The 20,191-nt window shown below is 37.6% G+C and overlaps 1 protein-coding gene across 2 annotated transcripts; it reads left to right on the plus strand.

Moving 5' to 3' along the window:
• Positions 1-724: 724 nt before the first annotated feature.
• Positions 725-17,760, plus strand: arl13a (ADP-ribosylation factor-like 13A). 2 transcript variants are annotated; one of them, XR_007440909.1, is made up of 11 exons: positions 725-831; positions 3,282-3,395; positions 4,462-4,532; positions 4,792-5,041; positions 10,729-10,834; positions 11,841-12,046; positions 13,258-13,360; positions 13,469-13,751; positions 14,435-14,551; positions 14,706-16,277; positions 16,976-17,760. XR_007440909.1 is itself a non-coding variant. In XM_022683658.2 (10 exons), exons 1-10 carry the CDS (start codon positions 806-808, stop codon positions 14,771-14,773), a joined length of 1,344 nt encoding a protein of 447 aa, XP_022539379.2. In that variant the 5' UTR covers positions 725-805; the 3' UTR covers positions 14,774-16,363. The 2 variants fall into 2 exon arrangements, 1 of the variants encoding a protein (XP_022539379.2); XM_022683658.2 differs by lacking the exon at positions 16,976-17,760 and having other exon boundaries at positions 14,706-16,363.
• Positions 17,761-20,191: the final 2,431 nt, after the last annotated feature.

Consider the following 20,191-nt stretch of genomic DNA (forward strand, 5'->3'; position numbering starts at 1 on the left):
ATAATCTTTTCATTTTAATTTTCCATTTAATATTTTTTCCCTTTTATATTTGTATTTTTTATATTATATTTATATTATTGATCTCCTAGTTGTATACTTTTGTAGATTATTTGATTGATTGATTGATCGATTGATCGATTGATTGATTGATTGGTTGATTTGTTGGTCTCAAACCTGTCTACAAGCATTATTATTTTTTTTTGGTTTTGCATAATTTATAAAACAAATGTCAACACTGACCAAACAGTACTTTTAATTGCAGAGAGTGCCATTAGTTCTGTTTAATATGATGAGGGGCAGCAAATAAATGATCAAATTTATTGTGAAATATTGTTAAAATACCAAGATGGACCAAGATTGTCCTCAAAGATAAATGTGATACTTAGAAGAATCTAAAATATAAAACAGATTCTGGTTTGTTTAACACTTTTTTGTTTAATAAATAATTCAGCATGTGTTCTTGTAGAGCTTAATATAGTCTTTTATATTAAATTTAAAATGTAAAATACCATAAAAAGAACGAAAACCCACTGAATGAGACGTATGCCCTCAAATAAAAATTACAGTGATGGTCCAGACTTGTTATTTATAGAGAGCAGTGCAGCTCTAAACAAACAGACCTCTAGCAGATAATAAGGGGAGCAGATGTCGTCACAGGAGCTGATGTGATTGGTGAGGAGGGTAATAAGCCTGTGATTCCTGCTAGGCTCCTCCCACATGAGGTGACAGGATTAGTGGAATAATTTGAGCCTGATTAGTATTTCGCTGGACTGTGCAAAATGTCACAGCAGAGGAAAACACAAACATGCAGGTAGATTCAGACCTACTGCTGTAAGTACACTTCTTTATTTTTCTTTTATTTCATTTTATTTGATCTCATCTGTCATGTGTTAGTTTGTAGCTCACTACATAGTACATTCTGTCTCTCCAGAATATTTAATACTCTATACTCTGTAGTATTTATTAATATTCTGGTGTTAAAACGTATTCCTCAGCTTCTGTTTGTGAATTATTTGTAGTTTATGAATTAATTTAATGTTTAAAATCCCAACATGGTGTTACAGTTTGTGGTGCAGTGTTATTTTCTCAGCTTGTTGTTTGTGTACACACGTGTGAAGGATTGGCTCATTATACACACGCACACTCATATCAGTAATATGTAATATGATCACTGGGCTTCCATTGTGAGAGTCATTTAAAATCTTTAGATCTGGTTTATTATGTGGTTAATATCTTAATTTCAACAATTAAGATATATATGTTTGTGCAAAAGATATAAATAGTAACACTTAAACAACCACATGAAGTACCACAGGAACAACATAGTAACCACCTGGAACACCATAGTAACTGCCTAGCAACCAATATGTTACAATATGTAAAAAAAATGGCCATTACCTGCTCCTTGCAAGAGTATTATCTTTTGTAGTTGGTGATATTACTCATTAATTTGTTTAAACTTGGATTCTGTAATTTGTTCACTAATAAACACCCCTAAAAAAACAAGTATTCTTGTTAAACCTAGACTCAAAGTAGACACAGAGTGATAAACAGCACAATGTGTTTAATCTGAGTGCTTGTTTTTGTCAAAATGATCAAAATTATACTCTTAGCTCAAATATAGGTTGAGCTCAGGTCATTTAAAATATTTAGATCTGGTTCATTACGTGGCAAATATTGCCAACAATAGTGACTGTACCACAGAAACGGCTTACACCATACCAACCACCAGGAACACCATAAAAACTGCCTAGCAACCAAAAGGCACCTCTAGAAGAAACTGCCATTACCTTCTCCATGCATAATTTAGCTTTTCTTTCAAAATATACTCTTTTGTACATGCTGCTTTTGTTTATTAATGTGTTTAAACATGAATTTTGTAGATTTTTCACTAATAATAACCACTAACCACTTCACTGATAAACCACAAAAATAAATTATATGGCTTAAAAACTAACCTCGAAACAAATAATTTTTGTTTTTATCAAAATAATAATAAAACTTTTTTAACTTAAAAAATAAAGTGTGACCTCAGGGCCTACAACTTTAGGTGATAATATTTGCAGTACTGTGGATCTATGATCAGCTATAGTAGTCTGGTCATTTTTGACTGGAAGCACAAAACTAGTTAACTTGAAATAAACAAGTTTAAAAAGGTGTTTTTCAGTATTATATCGAGCCCTTGTTTACTGTAGAGTTTAAGGTGAGCTGTTTCTCAGTCTGAGGGCACGTGGGTGGTGTTAAGGGGTCAGTCTGAGGAGAAGCTGGAGGCTGTAATGGTCTCAGACTGGTGTTTAGGAGCTTACTGAGACTGAACAGATGTATCCTGAGACACAGAGAGCCAGCCATGCTTTACTTAACTCAGCCGTACCCTACATAACACACGTACCTGGTGTTGTGATGGGTTCTATAGCTGGTACAGCTGGCACCATGACCAAAACAAAGCTAGGATCCAGGTTATGTGGTGACTTGCCAAAAAAAGTACATGTACACATGATATATGGAATCGCAATATACAGACATTTTGGGATCGTCTTTATTGTGGATTCCAGCGTCAGACAGAAGGCGAAGGAGGTGAAAAAGCTGCTGATAGACATTAAAACAGTAATTCTATTAATCAAACAGCCCCTTTTTAACACTTCCTGATCCCATCACTGACCTCCATAAGTTGAGCCAATGTGAAACACATGGAGAAAATATATTAATACATTAATACTTGCTGTACTAACCTGCCAAACCTGCACTATTAAGATCATTACATTTTATACCGTATAGTATTACTGTTCAGGATGCAAAGCAGAGAGTGTTTAATGTTTATATTAAATTATTATGTTTATTAATGTTAATGTGACGTGACAGTTAACATTATTTTATTTTTGTCTATTCTGCAGTGCTATTTCATTTAGTGTCCACCGTTTATATCTCTACAAATATGCACTGCTAATTTAGATTATTATATAACTGTGTATTTGCACTGTCTGTATGGCTGATATTATGCTCACATTATGCACAACAACTGGGGTTCATCGTTGTTTTATTGTGTTTAACTGCTTTGCCTCCATTAGACACACATTAAAAAAAGACTCTACTTTTAAACTTTACATTTTATTGTATTTTATTATGTATATTGTATTATATCTTTTGTCTATCCTTCTTTTGTAATTTCTGTGTATTGTGTATACCTGCTATTGGATGTCCAAACTTTTCCTCTGGGATCAATAAACTATCGATCGATCTATCTATCTATCGATCTGATATACAGTGGGTCATGTGATCTGCAGGTTTGATATAAGGAGAAGATGGTGCTCTCCATGGTGCTCTCCTCCCCAGCTCAACATGTTCAACCTGATGAGCAACTGCTGCAACTGGGTCTCCAAACTCCAGCAGCCTCTGAGGTACCAAAATTCTGAGTTCTGACTTCTGATATGAGAAAATTCACAAGCCAATTAATTAAAAAAGTGAACAGTGTGTGGTTTATATGCGACACACACATACAGCTCTAGGAAAAATAAGAGACCACTTAAAATTGATGAGTTTCTTTGATTTTACCAAATTGAAAACCTCTGGAATATAATCAAGAGGAAGATGGATGATCACAAGCCATCAAACCAAACTGAACTGATTTTTGCACCAGGAGTAAAGCAGCATAAAGTTATCCAAAAGCAGTGTGTAAGACTGGTGAAGGAGAACATGATGCCACGATGCATGAAAACAGTGATTAAAAAACAGGGTTATTCCACCAAATATTGATTATTTCTGAACTCTTAAAACTTTATGAATATGAACTTGTTTTCTTTGCATTATTTGAGGTCTGAAAGCTCTGCGTCTTTTTTTTTTGTTATTTCAGCCATTTCTCATTTTCTGTAGATAAATATTCTAAATGACAATGTATAAAAGGTCCTGAATCACCCCATCATTTGATGAGTCTTCTGATTGGTCCAGTAATTAAGCCCTTCAGCCAATCAGGGCGTTGGCTGAAAGTAGGTCATGCAACAATGTGCAGTGGAGAAAGGAACTAGGCAGACATGTTCCTCCATTCCTCCTAAGAAGCCTTACAGTTCCTGAGTTGTTTGAGTGTGGACTTTGGTGATTTGCAGTTTGAGTCTGTGACACAAAGTAAGCTGGACTTTTTCCTTTATCAGCTACTAGTTTAATTCCTGTTAGTTAGTTAGCTACTATTTGGAATTTGGGGGAAATGTTGTCTTGTTGTTTATTTTATTCAAACATATACCTAAAAATAGCAAAATCAAAGAAACTGATTCAGAAACTGATTCAGAAACTGAAGTGGTCTCTTTTTTTTTCCAGAGCTGTATATACAGTGCAAACCAATGTCCTTTTTTAATTTTGTATTTTATTTCTAGGTTCATTAGGTGGGTCATTAAGTATGTGAATTAATATAAAGCAACACAAATGAGCAGAGAGGTTTTATTTGCTAATATACATTTCTCATATTTCCTTCAGGAAAGTTACAGTGCTCGTGGTTGGTCTTGACAAAGCTGGAAAAACGTCATGTGTTAGAGGGATGCTTAGAGGTGAGCATTTTGGCCTAAATTTCTTTCTTAATTTTTTTATTTGTTAAATATTTTCATGATGAATGCAAAATGTCGTACAGCAATGCCCAAATGAACGTATTTACTGTATTTATTTATTTATAATAAACATTGCAATTTCTTTACAAATAAAAACTTTACATAAAATGACCAATTTTAAAATGACAATTTTATCTGTAGTACAGTCACTCTGTACTCTGTATCCTGGGTAAAAGGTTTCTCTGTATCCATGTTTCTTCAGCACCGATAGGAGAGGTGGGCTCTACCCACGGCTGTGTTCGCAGTGAGGTGAGGGTGGAGAACTTCCTGGTGAACCTGTTGGATATGGGTGGAGGTCCTGAGGTTCGAGGTTTGTGGAGGGGGTATTATGGCGAGGTCCACGGGATCGTCTTCGTGGTGGACTCCAGCGACAGACAGAGGATGAAGGAGGTGAAGGAGCTGCTGACGGAGATGCTGAAGCAGCCCAGAGTCGCAGGAAAACCTCTATTAGTGTAAGCAGTTCTGTGGGGATACTCATCGTCCCTGTTCAGCAGCACTCGCGTTTTTCTTAGGGCACACAGTAAACAGCTTTAGCGACTCGATTGGCTAAGAGAAACACACGACAACCATCTTCTCTGTTGGCTGGCACAACCTCAACTGACTCAGACGTTTATTCGAAAAAACACACAGCATAAGGGTGGTACGCATGGGCGTATACATGGGCACTGACGTCATCACGTCATACATGTCTAATTGGATGCTGGTAAACATGGCTTTGCCCTAATAACAAATATGCTTAACACTCCCACTCAAAGACATGTTTGCAGCTCTCTCTCAACTGTATAGTGGAAAACGAAACCAAAAAGATACATAACCCATTTTGTACTGTACTCAGTTACAGTAAAACTCATAAAACAAAAACATTTGACATACTGGCAGTTTTCATTACTCTCCAAACAAATAACCCATGAACTTCTCAAATTTGACTTTTGACACTGGTTTGGTAAGTACATCAGCTACCATGTCTGCAGTAGGACAGTAAACAACATTAATCTTCCCCTCTGTGTGTGCAGACCGTACAAAGTGATATTTTATATCCACATGCTTGCTTCTCTGTCTACATACTGGGTTCTTGGATAACGCTATCGCCCCCTGGTTGTCCTCATAGATATTGACTGGTAAATGCTGGTTACTACCATCCATCCCTTTTAGTAGCTGAACAAGATACATGCTCTCCTGAGTAGCGGCTGCTAGAGCCATGTATTCTGCTTCACAGCTAGATAGCGCCACTGTTGGCTGCTTCCTGCTCTTCCATGATATTACTGCACCAGTCTCAGTTAAGCTGAAACAATATCCAGTGGTGCTTCTCCTGTCATTTTTGTCAGCTGCCCAATCAGCATCACTATACCCCTCAAGCTGTAAGCTTTTCTCACATTTTCGGTAGTTTAATTTCTGATCCAGAGTACCTTTTAAGTACCTCAGTAAGTGTTTTGCAGCAGTCCAATGCTGTTGGTTTGGTTCTGCCAAGTGTTGTGATAGCTTACTAACTATCCAACTCAAGTCGGGTCTAGTGCATGTCATGATGTATATCAAGCTACCCACTATTTCTCTGTACCCTGTTGGATCAATTACATCTCCATCATTGCCAAAATGTAATTTCTGCTCAGATGGGGTAGATCTCGGTTTGCATTCAGGCATTCCAAATCTGGCTAACATTTTCTCAATGTGTCTCTTTTGTGTCATTTTGATTTCTCCATCACTGTAGTTAAAATCAATACCTAGAAAGTGTTTAAGTGGACCCATATCCTTCATCTTAAACCTTTTCTTCAGTATTTCTTTCACATCTCTCAGTATGGTGTTTTCACTAGCTGCTATGATTAAATCATCAACCCACACTAACAGTATGACTTTCTCATTCCCAGATTCTCTGGTGTAGACACAGTGGTCAGCATCATTTTGCACAAAACCATTCCCTGTAAGGTGATCATGCAGTAACATATTCCAGTTGCGACCGGACTGTTTTAACCCATACAATGACTTGTTGAGTTTACACACAAGATGTTCACCTGTTTTTGACATAACCTCAAAACCTTCCGGTTGCTCCATGTATACCTCACAGTCCATGGGAGCATGTAAGTAAGCAGTCTTTACATCCATTTGGTGAAGGATAAGATCCTCCTGCACAGCTACCTGCATCAATGCTCGGACAGAGGTCATGTTGGCAGTGGGTGAAAATGTCTCTTTATAGTCAATCCCTTCTACCTGACCGTACCCCTTTGCTACATATCTGGCTTTACAAGTCTCAGATCCATTTGGGCTTTCTTTCATTGCATATACCCAGCGACCTCCCACTGCTTGTTTACCCTGTGGCAGTGGTGTCAGAGTGAAAGTTTCATTCTCAGTTAAAGACTGCATCTCTTCTTTCATCGCATCACCCCATAATTTAGATTTTTCTGAACTCATTGCCTCACTAAACGTTTTAGGAACACCATAGGTCACTCTGTAGAAATAATCTACATTTTCTGTTTCATCATCACAGTCAGCTTTGCACTGGTAATCTTTCAGGTATTCTGGGGCCTTTCTCTCCCTCACAGGATACCTCCTTTCTACCTGCTCTTTCTCTGTACCATCTGCCTGGGTTGGACCTACTTCAGTCGTCTCCGTACAAGGCTCTCTAGTCCCTTCAGACTGTTCCTGACCCTGGCTCACTACCTTTGGTGTATCATCTCCATAGCTCTCTAAGTCATCCTCCATATCATAACTGGTCTGTGTCTGGCTATCTGCGCTGCCTTTAGTGATTGTTTTCACAAGCCTATGTTTTAGGACTTTTCCTGTCTCCGGGTAGTAGATGTTGTAAGCTGGGCTATACTTATCATAGCCGACAAAGATCCCTTTGTCACACCTAGCATCCAGCTTCTTTTTGTCCTGCTTATATGTGTAACATTCAGATCCGAATACCTTCATGTTAGACAGGTTGGGTGTTTTCCCTGTGAAAACACGGTAAGGTGTCTGCTCTAGACGCTTACTGTAACACCTGTTTCGAATCTGAGCTGCAGTTTGCACTGCATATGTCCACAACTGCTTTGGGAGGTTACTCTCCAACAGCATGCATCGTGCCATCTCAAATAATGTTCTCCATCCCCTTTCGGCAGTTCCATTCTGATGAGGTGAGTAGGGTGCACTTGTCTCGTGCCTTATCCCATTACTCCTAAGTAAGGACTGGAACTCCTGTCCGGTAAATTCTGTTCCGTTGTCAGACCTTATACACTTAATTTTCCCATAGGGAGCTACGTCTGCTATGAATTTCTCTGTAGCTTGCGCTGCATAGCTTTTTGCCTTTAGAAAATATGGAAAAATCATCCCGCTGTAATCATCAGTAAATGCTATTGCATACTTGTACCCATTTTTATCTGCTGGTTCTATGGGGCCGCATAAGTCTGTGTGCACTAGCTCAAGTATGCATGTAGCTTTTGCATCTGCCTGTCTGTTTCTGCTTTGTGTGAATTTGCCCTGTGTGCATATTTCACAGTTTTGTTTTGACTTATCATTTTTGCCCTTAATAGACATCCCTTCAACAACATTCTCCAGCTTTACAATGTCATCAAAGTTACAATGGCCTAGTATTCTGTGCCATGTTTGTATATCATGACAACCATACACTTCATCACTCTCAACACTCTCAACTGTGCTAAGGTAATACAGCCTACCGTACACATCCATTTTGAATTTTGTACCGTCCCTGTTGACTAGCCAGTCATCACCGTCTTTGAAATGGACCTCTGCACCGTTGCCTGTTGCTGCCTTGACAGAAAAAATGTTCTGTGGGAACGATGGAATGTAGAGCGCCTGCTTGAGTTTCGTTTTCACTCGTCGTCCCTCGCTGTCCAGCAAGTAGACCTCGGCGTCTCCCCTCATCTTCGCCATTCCGCTCACCTTGGTTCCGTCGGCCAGCTCGATCATATGATCCTCGGGTCTGAAGTTCTTGTCCACCGTTTTGAACTTGGTGGCATCATTGATCATATGCGATGTGGCGCCGCAGTCAACCATGAGCCCTTTCTTATTTTCTTCTTGCAAGTGACAGTCACTCATCTTAAAGAAAAATGACGACTGCGTATCTGTCTGTTCATCAGCTTTCTTGATTTGGTCACGACCTCGGCCGCGTCCACGACCGCGCCCTTTTCCTCGCTGTGGTGTGTCCCATGTTCGATCATCTCTCCTCTGCTGCACGTCGTTGGGGCATGCCCGGGCCATGTGCCCTCTTTTCCCGCACGCGTAACACTCCATGTCAGCCAAGTCCACTCTCTTCCCCCGGCCTCTCCCGCGTGCTTTCGTCGCCCCGCTTGTTCTCATCACGTTGTCCTCAGTCACGTCTCCTCTCCCATATTTCTCTGTACTTTCATAGCTGCGCAGTTTACTTTTAAACTCACCAAACATCACGACTTCATTTGTCTGTGTAACGTGCACAACGAACGGTTTGTAGGACTCGGGTAGCCCTTTCACTACCATTGCAATCATAAGTCCATCACTAATTTGTTCGTCTGCTCTCCTTAATGACGTGAAAATAGTCTCTGCTCGAATTATGTAGTCGGTAACTGTCTCATCGCTAGCTTTGCAGAGTGAGGACAGTTCACAGTATAGACTCACGACTCGTGGCTTGTCCTTGCCAACGTAATGCTTTCGCAGAATCGCCAATGCCTTTCTTCCGTCTCGTTCCGCTTCTCTCATTACCAACGATAAACTTTTGTTGTCCAACACTTGCACAAGTTCCGCATACGCCTCACCATTCTTTGCCTCATCTTCGGCGAGAGCTCCTTCATCCCCCGCATCGATATCAGGCGTCTCCGTGATGGTCTCCCTGAGACTACGGAGTTCCATGTGAGCGAGGAACCTTGCTTCCCAAAGTTCATAATTTTTCTCTTCACCGTCGAATAAAAGTCTGCTCCACCTGTGGCCTAAGTGACTGGGCCCATAACCTGTGGGGATACTCATCGTCCCTGTTCAGCAGCACTCGCGTTTTTCTTAGGGCACACAGTAAACAGCTTTAGCGACTCGATTGGCTAAGAGAAACACACGACAACCATCTTCTCTGTTGGCTGGCACAACCTCAACTGACTCAGCCGTTTATTCGAAAAAACACACAGCATAAGGGTGGTACGCATGGGCGTATACATGGGCACTGACGTCATCACGTCATACATGTCTAATTGGATGCTGGTAAACATGGCTTTGCCCTAATAACAAATATGCTTAACAAGTTCTCTCCTAACCTTCACCCGATCTGCATTCACTCAATTACCCCTTTTACACCTGGAATTTATATGGGTTTTACATCTGGATAATATTTGGATGCACAATGCAGAAACTGCAAGTGTGCTTACAGTGCTACAGGTTGTTGTTACGGTATCCATGGTGGTTGCTATGGTGTTGCTAAGGTTTTGCTGGGATGCTGCTAAAGTTTTACCATGGTGTAGTTTGGGGTTGCTCCGGTGTTGCTAAGTGGTTGATGAGATGGTTGCTAGGGTGTTGCTACGTGAATGCTAAGTTGTTGCTATGGTGGTTGCTGTGGTTTGGCTAAGTGGTTGCTAAGTGGTTTCTATGGTATCCTGGTGTTTCCTATGGATTTGCTAATGACTTGCAAAGTGGTTGCTATGGTGTTTGGTTGCTATGGTGTAAGTGGTTGAAAGGTAGTTGCTGATGTGTTGCCATGGTATCTGTGGTGGTTCTATGGTGCTGCTAAGGTGTTGCTAGGTGGTTGCTGAAATGTTGCTATGTGGTTGCTAAGGTGTTGCTATCGTATCCATGGTGGTTGATATGGTGTTTCTATGGTGTTGCTAGGTGGTTGCTAAGGTGTTGCTAGGTGGTTGCTAGAGTGCTGCTATGTGGATACTAAGCTGTTGGTATGGTGTATGTGACATGGCTAAGTGGTAGCTATGGTATACTGGTGTTTCTTATGGAGTTGCTAACGTGTTGCTGGATGGTGGCTGAGGTTTTGCTATAGTGTTGCTAAATTATCTGTGGTGGTTGCTAGGTGGTTGCTAAGGTGTTGCTATGGTATCTGTGGTGGTTGCTATGGTGTTGCTAAATGATTGCTAGATGGAAGTTAAGTAATGTAGTTGCATATGTGAGATTATAATGTATTTGCACATATTGCACAATAGCATGGCTCAGTGTTTAATGCCGTACTTGTTTGTGTTTGCAGGCTGGCCAATAAACAGGATAAAATGAATGCCTTGCTGGGAAGTGAACTGATTGAGGTTCTGTCCCTGGAGAAGCTCGTCAATCAGAGCCAGTCTCTGTGCCACATTGTGAGTACATTAGTAGTATTAGTAGTATTAATACTGCCTGGGGAACATGTTCTAATATTCCTCTGCTGTGCGTCGACTATAGAGACCCCACATCTAATTATTCTTGGTCAGAGATGTGAAGTAACTGAGTACAAATACTTGTTACTGATGTACAAATGTTGGTTATCTATACTTTACTGTAGTAATTATTATTTTACATTTTCACACAATTATCTAAACTTTCTAATCCTTACATTTAAAAATAGCCTCGTTACTCCTATTTAATTTCAGCTTGTTTTCATTCTGGCTTCTCATCGTTCAATAATCTGAATCTGATTGTGATTGGATTTAGAGAAGTACAAACATATACCATTCTGACTCCCTATTGGTTTATACTGTGATCCATCACACCTGCACACGTCCCGCAATTTCAGAGAGAAAATCTCTGATGTCAGACTGCAGTAAATTCTAATGAAATAAATTCTAATGAAAGCTTGGTGCTAGTATAGTTGCAATGGTAATTTTGAGCTCAGAAAAATCTTATTTTGCTAACTATAACATGTATTGTTTGCTACGTTCAATGATGTCAGTTACTTAGTAACTGTGGTATATATATGTCTGTCGTTTGATGCCACCCCTCAAAAAAATTCTGCACCCCTCTTGCCACCCTAATAAATAAATATAAATGAAATATTTTCTAGATCTGCCCCTGACTCCAGACAAACATCCAGCTAAGCTTCCTTAAAATATTTACATTCTACTAAAACACATTCATTTTCAATGGGGCATATATCCAGCTGAAACAGGAAGGAAAATAGTGCATCCCAAATTATATTATCAACATTAACATTTTAATATTTTAATGGCTTTATTTTTTCTCCTTACATTACTTTTACTTTTATACTTTTGAAACCAGTACTGTTACACTTTTACTTAAAGTTTAAGTTGATACTTCAACTTCTACAGAAGTATTTTAAACCCTACTATCTACACTTTTAACACCTTTTGCTTCTGTTTGATGGTGAAGGAGCCATGCTCAGCCTTAATGGACCTGCGGCGCTGGTCGGAGAGGAAGACACTGCGTGGTCTGCGCTGGCTCCTGCGGGCGGTGTGTCTGGATTACCCAGAGCTCTGCACCCGCATCATCAGAGACGGCAGGAGACCACTGGGACCAGAGGAGAGAGAGAGGAAGGGGAAAGTGGAGAAGAGCCAGAAGAAGAACAGAGATGAAAGGTGGGGGTTACTTTTTGTATAAACAGATTATCTATCACAGTGCTTTACCTCCTGTGGGGCACAGTGGTACTGCTTAGTGGTGCCAAGTAATGAAGTAAAAGTATTTTATTATCGTACTTAAGACACATTTTGAAGTATCTGCGCTTTACTTCAGTATTTCTGTCACGTAATACTGTAGAAATCTTTACATTTGTTCACTATCTTTTTTTAAAACAGGCTTGTTACTTTTTAAAAACATTTTAATATAACATAAAATAACTTTTTGTAAATCGCTAAATTCGTTTCTAATCAGGCAGCTGATCGGGGTCTGCTGTTGTTAGTGAATTTGCTTCGGTTCGTGTAAATCAGTTTTACTCTAAACCTTTGTTTACTCTCTTTGTCATGGTTGTGTTTATCTGTTTTATTTTTAACAAAATAAAAACTATAGAAAACAAAAAAAATGAAATAAAAAAATAAGTTAGAAAATACTTTTTACTTTAGGGGATTTTGAAGTGTGTTTTTAGATACTTCTTACTTTTAAACGAGTAAAAATGTAAATCATACTAACATATACTAATCTAACTGGAGTATTTGTATCTTTTTTTTAGCACAAGTTACTAGTTCACTTAAGTACTTCTGCCACATCTGGTACTGATAGGGGCCTATTGGCTAAAATTAATTAATCAGTAATCTTCTGTTTTAAGATATAATAGATTTAATGTAAATTAATTGCAAAAATATAACGTTTAGATAAAAATCTTTGATTGGTCCAACAAAGTACAGTCAAATAATTAACACAGCTAGTTGCTTTTTTAGCAAGCTCTTATTTTGTATGGTAGTATTATTGTCATATTATTTAAATAAATTTGGACTTACAGTAATTACAATAGTAACTATAAATAATGATAACATACCTAAATAATAACAAACCAATACATGCACGCATTCACTACACACATACAGATGTATACATACAAACACAGACTGGATAATCTCTAGAGATAAACATTATGAGCCCTATTTTACACCCTGTGCAAGGTGTGTAGCAATGCTTATTGCTATCTTACACCCCCTACACCAATAGTGTATTTTCACACGTTTTGCCTGTGCCGTTCAAATAGCAATAGTGCTTCTGAATATATCTACACTGATGGGTGTGGTCTGTTCTATAAATATGTCTAATATGACTGATTACATGATTATATGACTAATCATCAGCTTTGTATCTGCAGAATAATAGCCAGTAAAACGGATATCCGGCAGGTGCACGACCCTCTGGAGAAAGAAAGAAGAAGTGGCAGCTCTCTACAGCCAATCAGAGACATTCTGAAAAAGGTAAAAGTGTAAGTTACTTAAAACATGGATCTGGATGCAGATTATCTCAAACCAGATTTTATTGAATTAATTATTTGCACTAAACTGAACAGCGTGATCTGATTGTAGGAGAACTCCTTTACGAAGAAGCTGAAAAAGAAGAAGAAGAAGGTGAAGGTAAAGATGAAGAAGAGAACAGTGAAGACAGAAGGGAAGAGTGAGGAAGACGAGGCAGGGCAGGAGGAAGAGGAAGCAGAAGGAAACGAGGCAGAACACAACGGGCAGAAGGAGAAGGCCAGCAGTGCCCTGTTACCGAGGAAGCGCGGGAAACTTAAACGCAAAGCTAAAGTTAAAGAGGAGACGCTGGACCAGATACCGTCTACAGAAAACGAAGACTCTAAAACACCTAAAGGTATCTGTCCGACAAATGTTCATTATTTAGTTTTTGTATAATTATCACATCTAAGATCTGTTCAGATCTAAAGTTTATTATAGATATGCTGTATATCACCAGCGTAAAATTAGTTAACTAATATGAACATACTCACAGAAAACAACTGTCTAATAAAAAAAGGATGGAACAGGTGAAACTTGAACAGGTGGCAACCCTATCTTTGACATGAGCACACTGTCCAATTTGCATTTATACAGTTGTGGGTGTTCCCAAGCCTTGTCCTTTTGGCAAAACGTCATGATCAGTTTACATACTGCTATCTCATGACTTCTGGCATGTCAGTGTATATACAGTACACCAGCGATTCTCAACTGGTGGTTCTCTTCTGGCTTTTTTTTTTGTAAAAAAATAAATACATATAATAATAATAATAATAATAATAATAATTAATGCTCATCTGATTTTGTACTGATATTTTATATTGGGGAAAAAAGAGAATTTCTTACTAATGTTCTCTAAGATATGCAGAGAAACTAAATATCTAATTTTGTGGCCTTATTTATTTTGTGCAGGTTTGATAATACATTTTATTATAGTAACTTTTATACGTTGTCCTGTTCCTCCTTTTTTTAAAAATCAACATTAGCAAGATTAGCATGGTTAGCATGATAGCACCTCTTTATTGTGAGACTTTATTACAGGGAAAGGGGAAAAGAAGAAGAAGAAAAAGGTGGTGAAAGGAAAAAAGAAGAACAAAATAAACACAGAAAGAATACCAGCAGCTTATACACAACCGGCGGACCTGTCCGCCACTTTCGGTGAGTCTGGGATTAAATCATAACTCTGTCTAAACTAGATTTATACTCTATATAAACTTCAAAATGAAACTGTGATATTGTGGATAAGATGAGCAGCTCTGATGTGAAGCTTCAGAAGTTTAAATTGGTTCATTTGTTTTCTGTTTTCTGACAGATCTGTACAGGAAAGCAATTTTGGCTCTGAAAGCCCGGCAGGATCAGGAGCTGGTTCCGGAACAATGACGAGACTGGACTGTGCGAAAATAATAAATCTGCAGAATCACTGATAGCTTATAAACATATTGCACAACCCCAGCTTCACACCCAGCTGTTTTATCACCTCCTGAGTGATGGATTTTAGCATGACTGAAATGGTTCTAGACTGACACTCATTGCCAATAGTTTGGATAAGAACAGAAGAGCAGCATTTTCAAAAAACAAAAAAACAAAACAAAACAAAAAAAAACAAGTATTATCTTTACAACTAGAGCTGGATGATATGGTTAAAATTTACATCACAATACAGTACCAGTCAAAAGTTTGGACATCCACACTATGAAGAAAAACTGATGGAATTATTTAGGAAACAAAAAAGTGTTAAACAAACCAGAATATGTTTTATATTTGAGCTCCTCTTGCTTAGATTAGACAGTTTTGCACGTCTCTGCTGGATTTTCTCAGTCAGCTTTATGAGGTAGAGTCACCTGGAATTCATGCTTTCAGTTAACAGCTGTGCTGAACTCATTAAGAGTTAATTACTTGAATTTCTTGTCTCTTAATAAAGTGTTTGAGAGCATCAGTTAAAGTAAAGTAGTGAAGAGGTAGAGTTACAGGTATACAGTGAATAGTCAATATTTGAGTAATGTTCTTATTTATATTATGAGAAGCAAAAACTACTCAACTAAATAACGAAAATAAATACTTTAAGAAAAAATGAAGGTCAGTCAATATAAAAAGAAGAATTTCAAGAACGTTAAAAGTAAATGCTTTTTTGGTTTGTTTAACACTTTTAAGTTACTACATGATTCCTTATGTGTTGCTTCTGGATCACTTCACTATTCATTTACAATGTAAGGAAAAAAATACAAAAATTAAATAAAAACATTGTATGAGAATATGTGTCCAAACTTTTGACTGGTACTGTATATTTTCTAGTTTTGGTCACTACAATATAGATATGTCCAATTTATCACCTGACACACTGTCAAAGTGCGCACAATGAATGTCTGCACCAACAAACTGTATTTTGCCCATTTATGTAATGCAGCCTGTAATGAACGTCAGTCAGAAATGGATACAGTAAATAATGTATTTAAAAATATATTGGAAATGTATTTAAAAATGATATCAATGTTATTTACACATTTTCTGTTGTGATATATATTAATATTAAATTATTGTCCAGCTCTATATACATAATTCATATTTTTATGAGATTTGGTGTTGGTTGCAGTGTTTTTTATTTATTTATTTTTAATAATTTAGAATAAAATGTGTACATGTTACAGGTATTGTAACATGGTCTATGAGAACGTGAGTAGAAAGTGTGATGTTTATTTGTGAAAAATATAATGTTGTTTTTAAACTAACGTAGTTTAGTGTACATTTCTTTGTTTTTATATACATTTATGTCTTTTTCATTCATTTTTTTATTCATTTTCTGGTAGGTTTCAGTAAAAAGGAAAATGTTGCTTGATGGGATTTGCAGGTAGACGCCTCCCCTGATCTGATATTTTCCATCATAAATGTAAGGATGTAAATAAATTGATTTAACATAATTTTCTTTTATCCACAGTATTTTTTAATAAAATAGAATGTAATTCTAAATTTAAATCTTCTTTGTGTATGTTTTTTAATTTCCTGCTGTGCTGTCATCCTCTTCGTTTGTTAATGTGATTTGCACTTACAAGCTACTACAATTCTACACTGTTTTCTGGTTTAAATTTAAAGATTTTAATGGTCTGGTGCTAGATGACAGCATATCATTATTCAAAAACTTTACAGGAGAAATACATATTCTTAACATTCAACAACAGCTAACATAAAAAGTTTAAAAAGATTGTATGATAGCGATAATATGCTGGCCTTAGCTGTGTTTTATTTGTTCAAATTATTAAATGATTAAATTAAATTGAATTAAATAAAATGGTAATATTTTAACAACCTATTTTTTTATTTATTTATTAATTCATGTTTTACGTTTTCAGAAAATACTCTAACTTTTAAGAACAATATTACGTAAACACTGCAACCGCTAGACGGAGCCCGCGAGTGTGTCCGAAATGAATGGGGTGAATGGAGCTAATCGGCTAAAAACTCAAGTTAGAAATAGTAGCTAACCACTTAACTAGAATATTCTTTTACTTTTAAAAAGTAAAATACAGTTTTTCGCTACAAATAGAAAAATAACACAACTATATGTTTCTGTTTTTCTACACTAAACAGTTTTATGCAGTAAAGGCGCTAGCATAACTGCTACTGGGCGCTGACTGATCGGTGAGCTGATGCTGGAGATACAGTCAAAGAGAGCACTGAGCACTTTTAAAGGTTAAAAATATTTATAACTGGAGTTTAAAAGCTTTGAAATGGCGTCTCTGGTGCTGAAACATTTGTGAGTATTCTGTATTGAGGTAAGTAGTATATTTTTAGTATGAAAATAATTAAACGTTTGAAAATTCTGATTTTGCTCAGTTGCTCCATATGGAACCATTTATTTTGGACTCACTCGGGAGAGCCCTCTGGCTGAAGAGTGGGTATTCTCCTCCATTAGAGTCTCTGTGGCTTTATCACTGAAAACTGACCCAGAGTCGGTTTATGGAGAGCTATTTACTACCCATATCTGTCTGTCCCTTTATCAGAAAATTACTGTTAACCGCTAGAGAGAGCCCACGAGTGAGTGCCCCTCAATAAATGGGGGTGAATGGAGCTAATCGTGTAAAAACTCAATTTGGCCATGATATTCCTTTGATTTTGGAACGTAGAATAAATAATTTAGATAAAAAAAGCTTAGAAAATGAACCTGTATATTTCCATTTCTATACAGTACACGGGTTTAGGCATTAGAAGCACCAGCTTTACAGCTACTGTGGGCTGATCCTGGAGATACAGTCAGAGCACAGAGATTAAACAATTAATAACTTACGTTTAAACGCTTTTAAAATTATGTCTGCATTGATGAAACATTTGATAGTGTTCTGTGTTGAGAAAAAATATATATATTTTTCAGTTTTTCTTTTTGCTCAATTGCTCCATATGACCCCACTTTAGAAAATATTCTAAAGTGGGTATTCTCCTTTATAAGCAACTCTGGTAACACTTTATAATACTGTTCCATAGTTAATAGGTAACTAAGCAGGAACTAAGCAGTAACTAATTAATAGTGCTGCATTAACACCTAAATATTTTCTATTAACTACCAGGGAGTACTAAATAATTAATCAGTAGATAGTACTGAACTAATAATTATAGTAGTTCACTAATAACTCCACAATAATTACTGAGACTTACATATCTCCCAGAGAACTACTTACTAATTATGTCTCCTTTATAATAACTATTCATTAATTACTGCTCAAATCAACATTAATTACTGAAAACCCTTACATCCCACCTTGGGAACTATAGATCTAAATCAGGCATATTTGAGTTAAATGCATATTAATTGAAGGCATATTTGAATTAAGCAAGTGACACCATTTGTAGTAGTGGTAACCTTAATTACCTTATTATCCCCAGTTCCTTCCAAATATTAGCAACATATAGTAAAATACTACAGTGTGTATTACTCTGCTTAACCATCAATTTTTGGAAGAAAAAAACAACATTATAACGTAATATTATTGCATAGAAGACATTGATGAAAGTTCTCCAGAAGGCATCTAAGACTCTAAGAATGACTGTAAGACTGTAATAATGTAACAATCATTGCTTTAATACTAGGTATCAGCCTTATAAAAGTGCATCTTCAGCGTTTGCAGTCTCACAGAGATTTATTTTACTGCGCACTATTAGGGTAATTACGGTAATTTCACAGCGGACGCAGCTCTCCAGGTCCTTCGTGTAAATTATCTGCTGTGCTGCTGCTGCTGCTGCTGCTGCTGGAGGAGGATTAAGAGAAACTCTGCTGCTTTCATATTTCTGTATTTGATTGAAAATAAACTAGTAATCAAGATATTGAGATCTTTTCCAGCTTATTTTACCACCGGATCAGATGAGGACTCTTTGTGGGTTGTTAACCAGCTTTAGGATGTGTGTTAGCTAGCTAAGTTAGCTAGCTAAGTTGTGTGTGTAGTCTAGGTTATGTGTGTGTTAGTTAACTGGCTAAGTTAACTAGGTTATGTGTGTGTTAGTCAGCTAGTTTAAATGTGTGTTAGTTAGCAAGCTAAGTTAGCTAGGGGAAATGTGTGTGTGTTAGCTAGGTTAATTGTGTTAGCTAGTTTAAATGTGTGTGTTAGTTAACTAGGTTAAATGTGTGTTATTATTATTATTATTATTAATGTCTATTTCCCTTTATAATACTGTGACATGATTTGCAGTAACTCCTAAAGAAGAACACAGTAACTCCTCAGTAATTAGTAATTAGTTAACATGTTTCTCACTTTATAATACTGTGACATGATCTGCAGTAACTCCTCAATAATTAGTAATTAGTTACCATGTTTCTCACTTTATAATACTGTGGCGTGGAAGAGGAAGGAAGACCCATGAGGCTCATGCTGAATGCTCAACAGCTCCTTTATTGAACCGGCTTGCCACTCACTTACAGTCTTTAACAAGACTAGGAGAGCTAAAACCATCCCCACAGAGCTCAAACAGCCCAAAGGCCACCAACCCAGCTGTGTGTCTCCCAGATGGCAGATCCAGAGTGGTGCCCACCCTCTCTGCATAACCCCTCCCAAGGGAGATGCCCCACCCCTGTCATCCTCGCACACAGGAGAACAGAACCATGCCTACAGGCAGCCACACACACAACCCAGAGCCGCCACAATACTGTGACATGATCTACAGTAACTCCTAAAGAAGAACACAGTAACTCCTCAGTCATTAGTAATGGGTTACCATGTGCTGCTGTTAACTCCCGAAAAAAGAAGACAGGGACCCCTTATTAATTATCTATGAAGAACACAGGGATGCCTAGTTCGTTATCTAACACAAATATTTATTCATTTAAACATGATTTCCCCCAGAATAAGGATGTAGGACACAGCCTAGAGTAAAGCTGTATGTGAGCCATCACTTCTACTGAGCACATCTCCAGGAGGACTGAAGAAGAGCACAGGTTTAGAATAAACACCTGTAACACACTGACAGAACATTACAAAAAATGGGGGTTAAGCAGACTACTGCACATTTCAGTGTGTCTAACATTTGGAAGATATTGAGCATACTAAGGTAAGTAAGGTTAATATATGATAAGTGGTGTCACTGACTTTAATATCACCACTGATACAATAACCTGCAGCAGCAGATAAACACACTGATAGAGGCTAGCGGTCCGGCGCTGTGGAGTTACCGTAATTACCCTAATAATGCGCACTAAAAGTCTGTGAGACTGCAAGGCTAAAGATGAACGTTTATAAGGTTGGTGCTGAAAATTAAAGCAGTGACCATTAAAACAAAATTGAGTACAGTCAGTCTTAGAGTCTTCTGGAGAACATAAAT

This window comes from Astyanax mexicanus, chromosome 10 (genome assembly GCF_023375975.1).
Source record: "Astyanax mexicanus isolate ESR-SI-001 chromosome 10, AstMex3_surface, whole genome shotgun sequence".
Classification (NCBI taxonomy): domain Eukaryota; kingdom Metazoa; phylum Chordata; class Actinopteri; order Characiformes; family Acestrorhamphidae; genus Astyanax; species Astyanax mexicanus.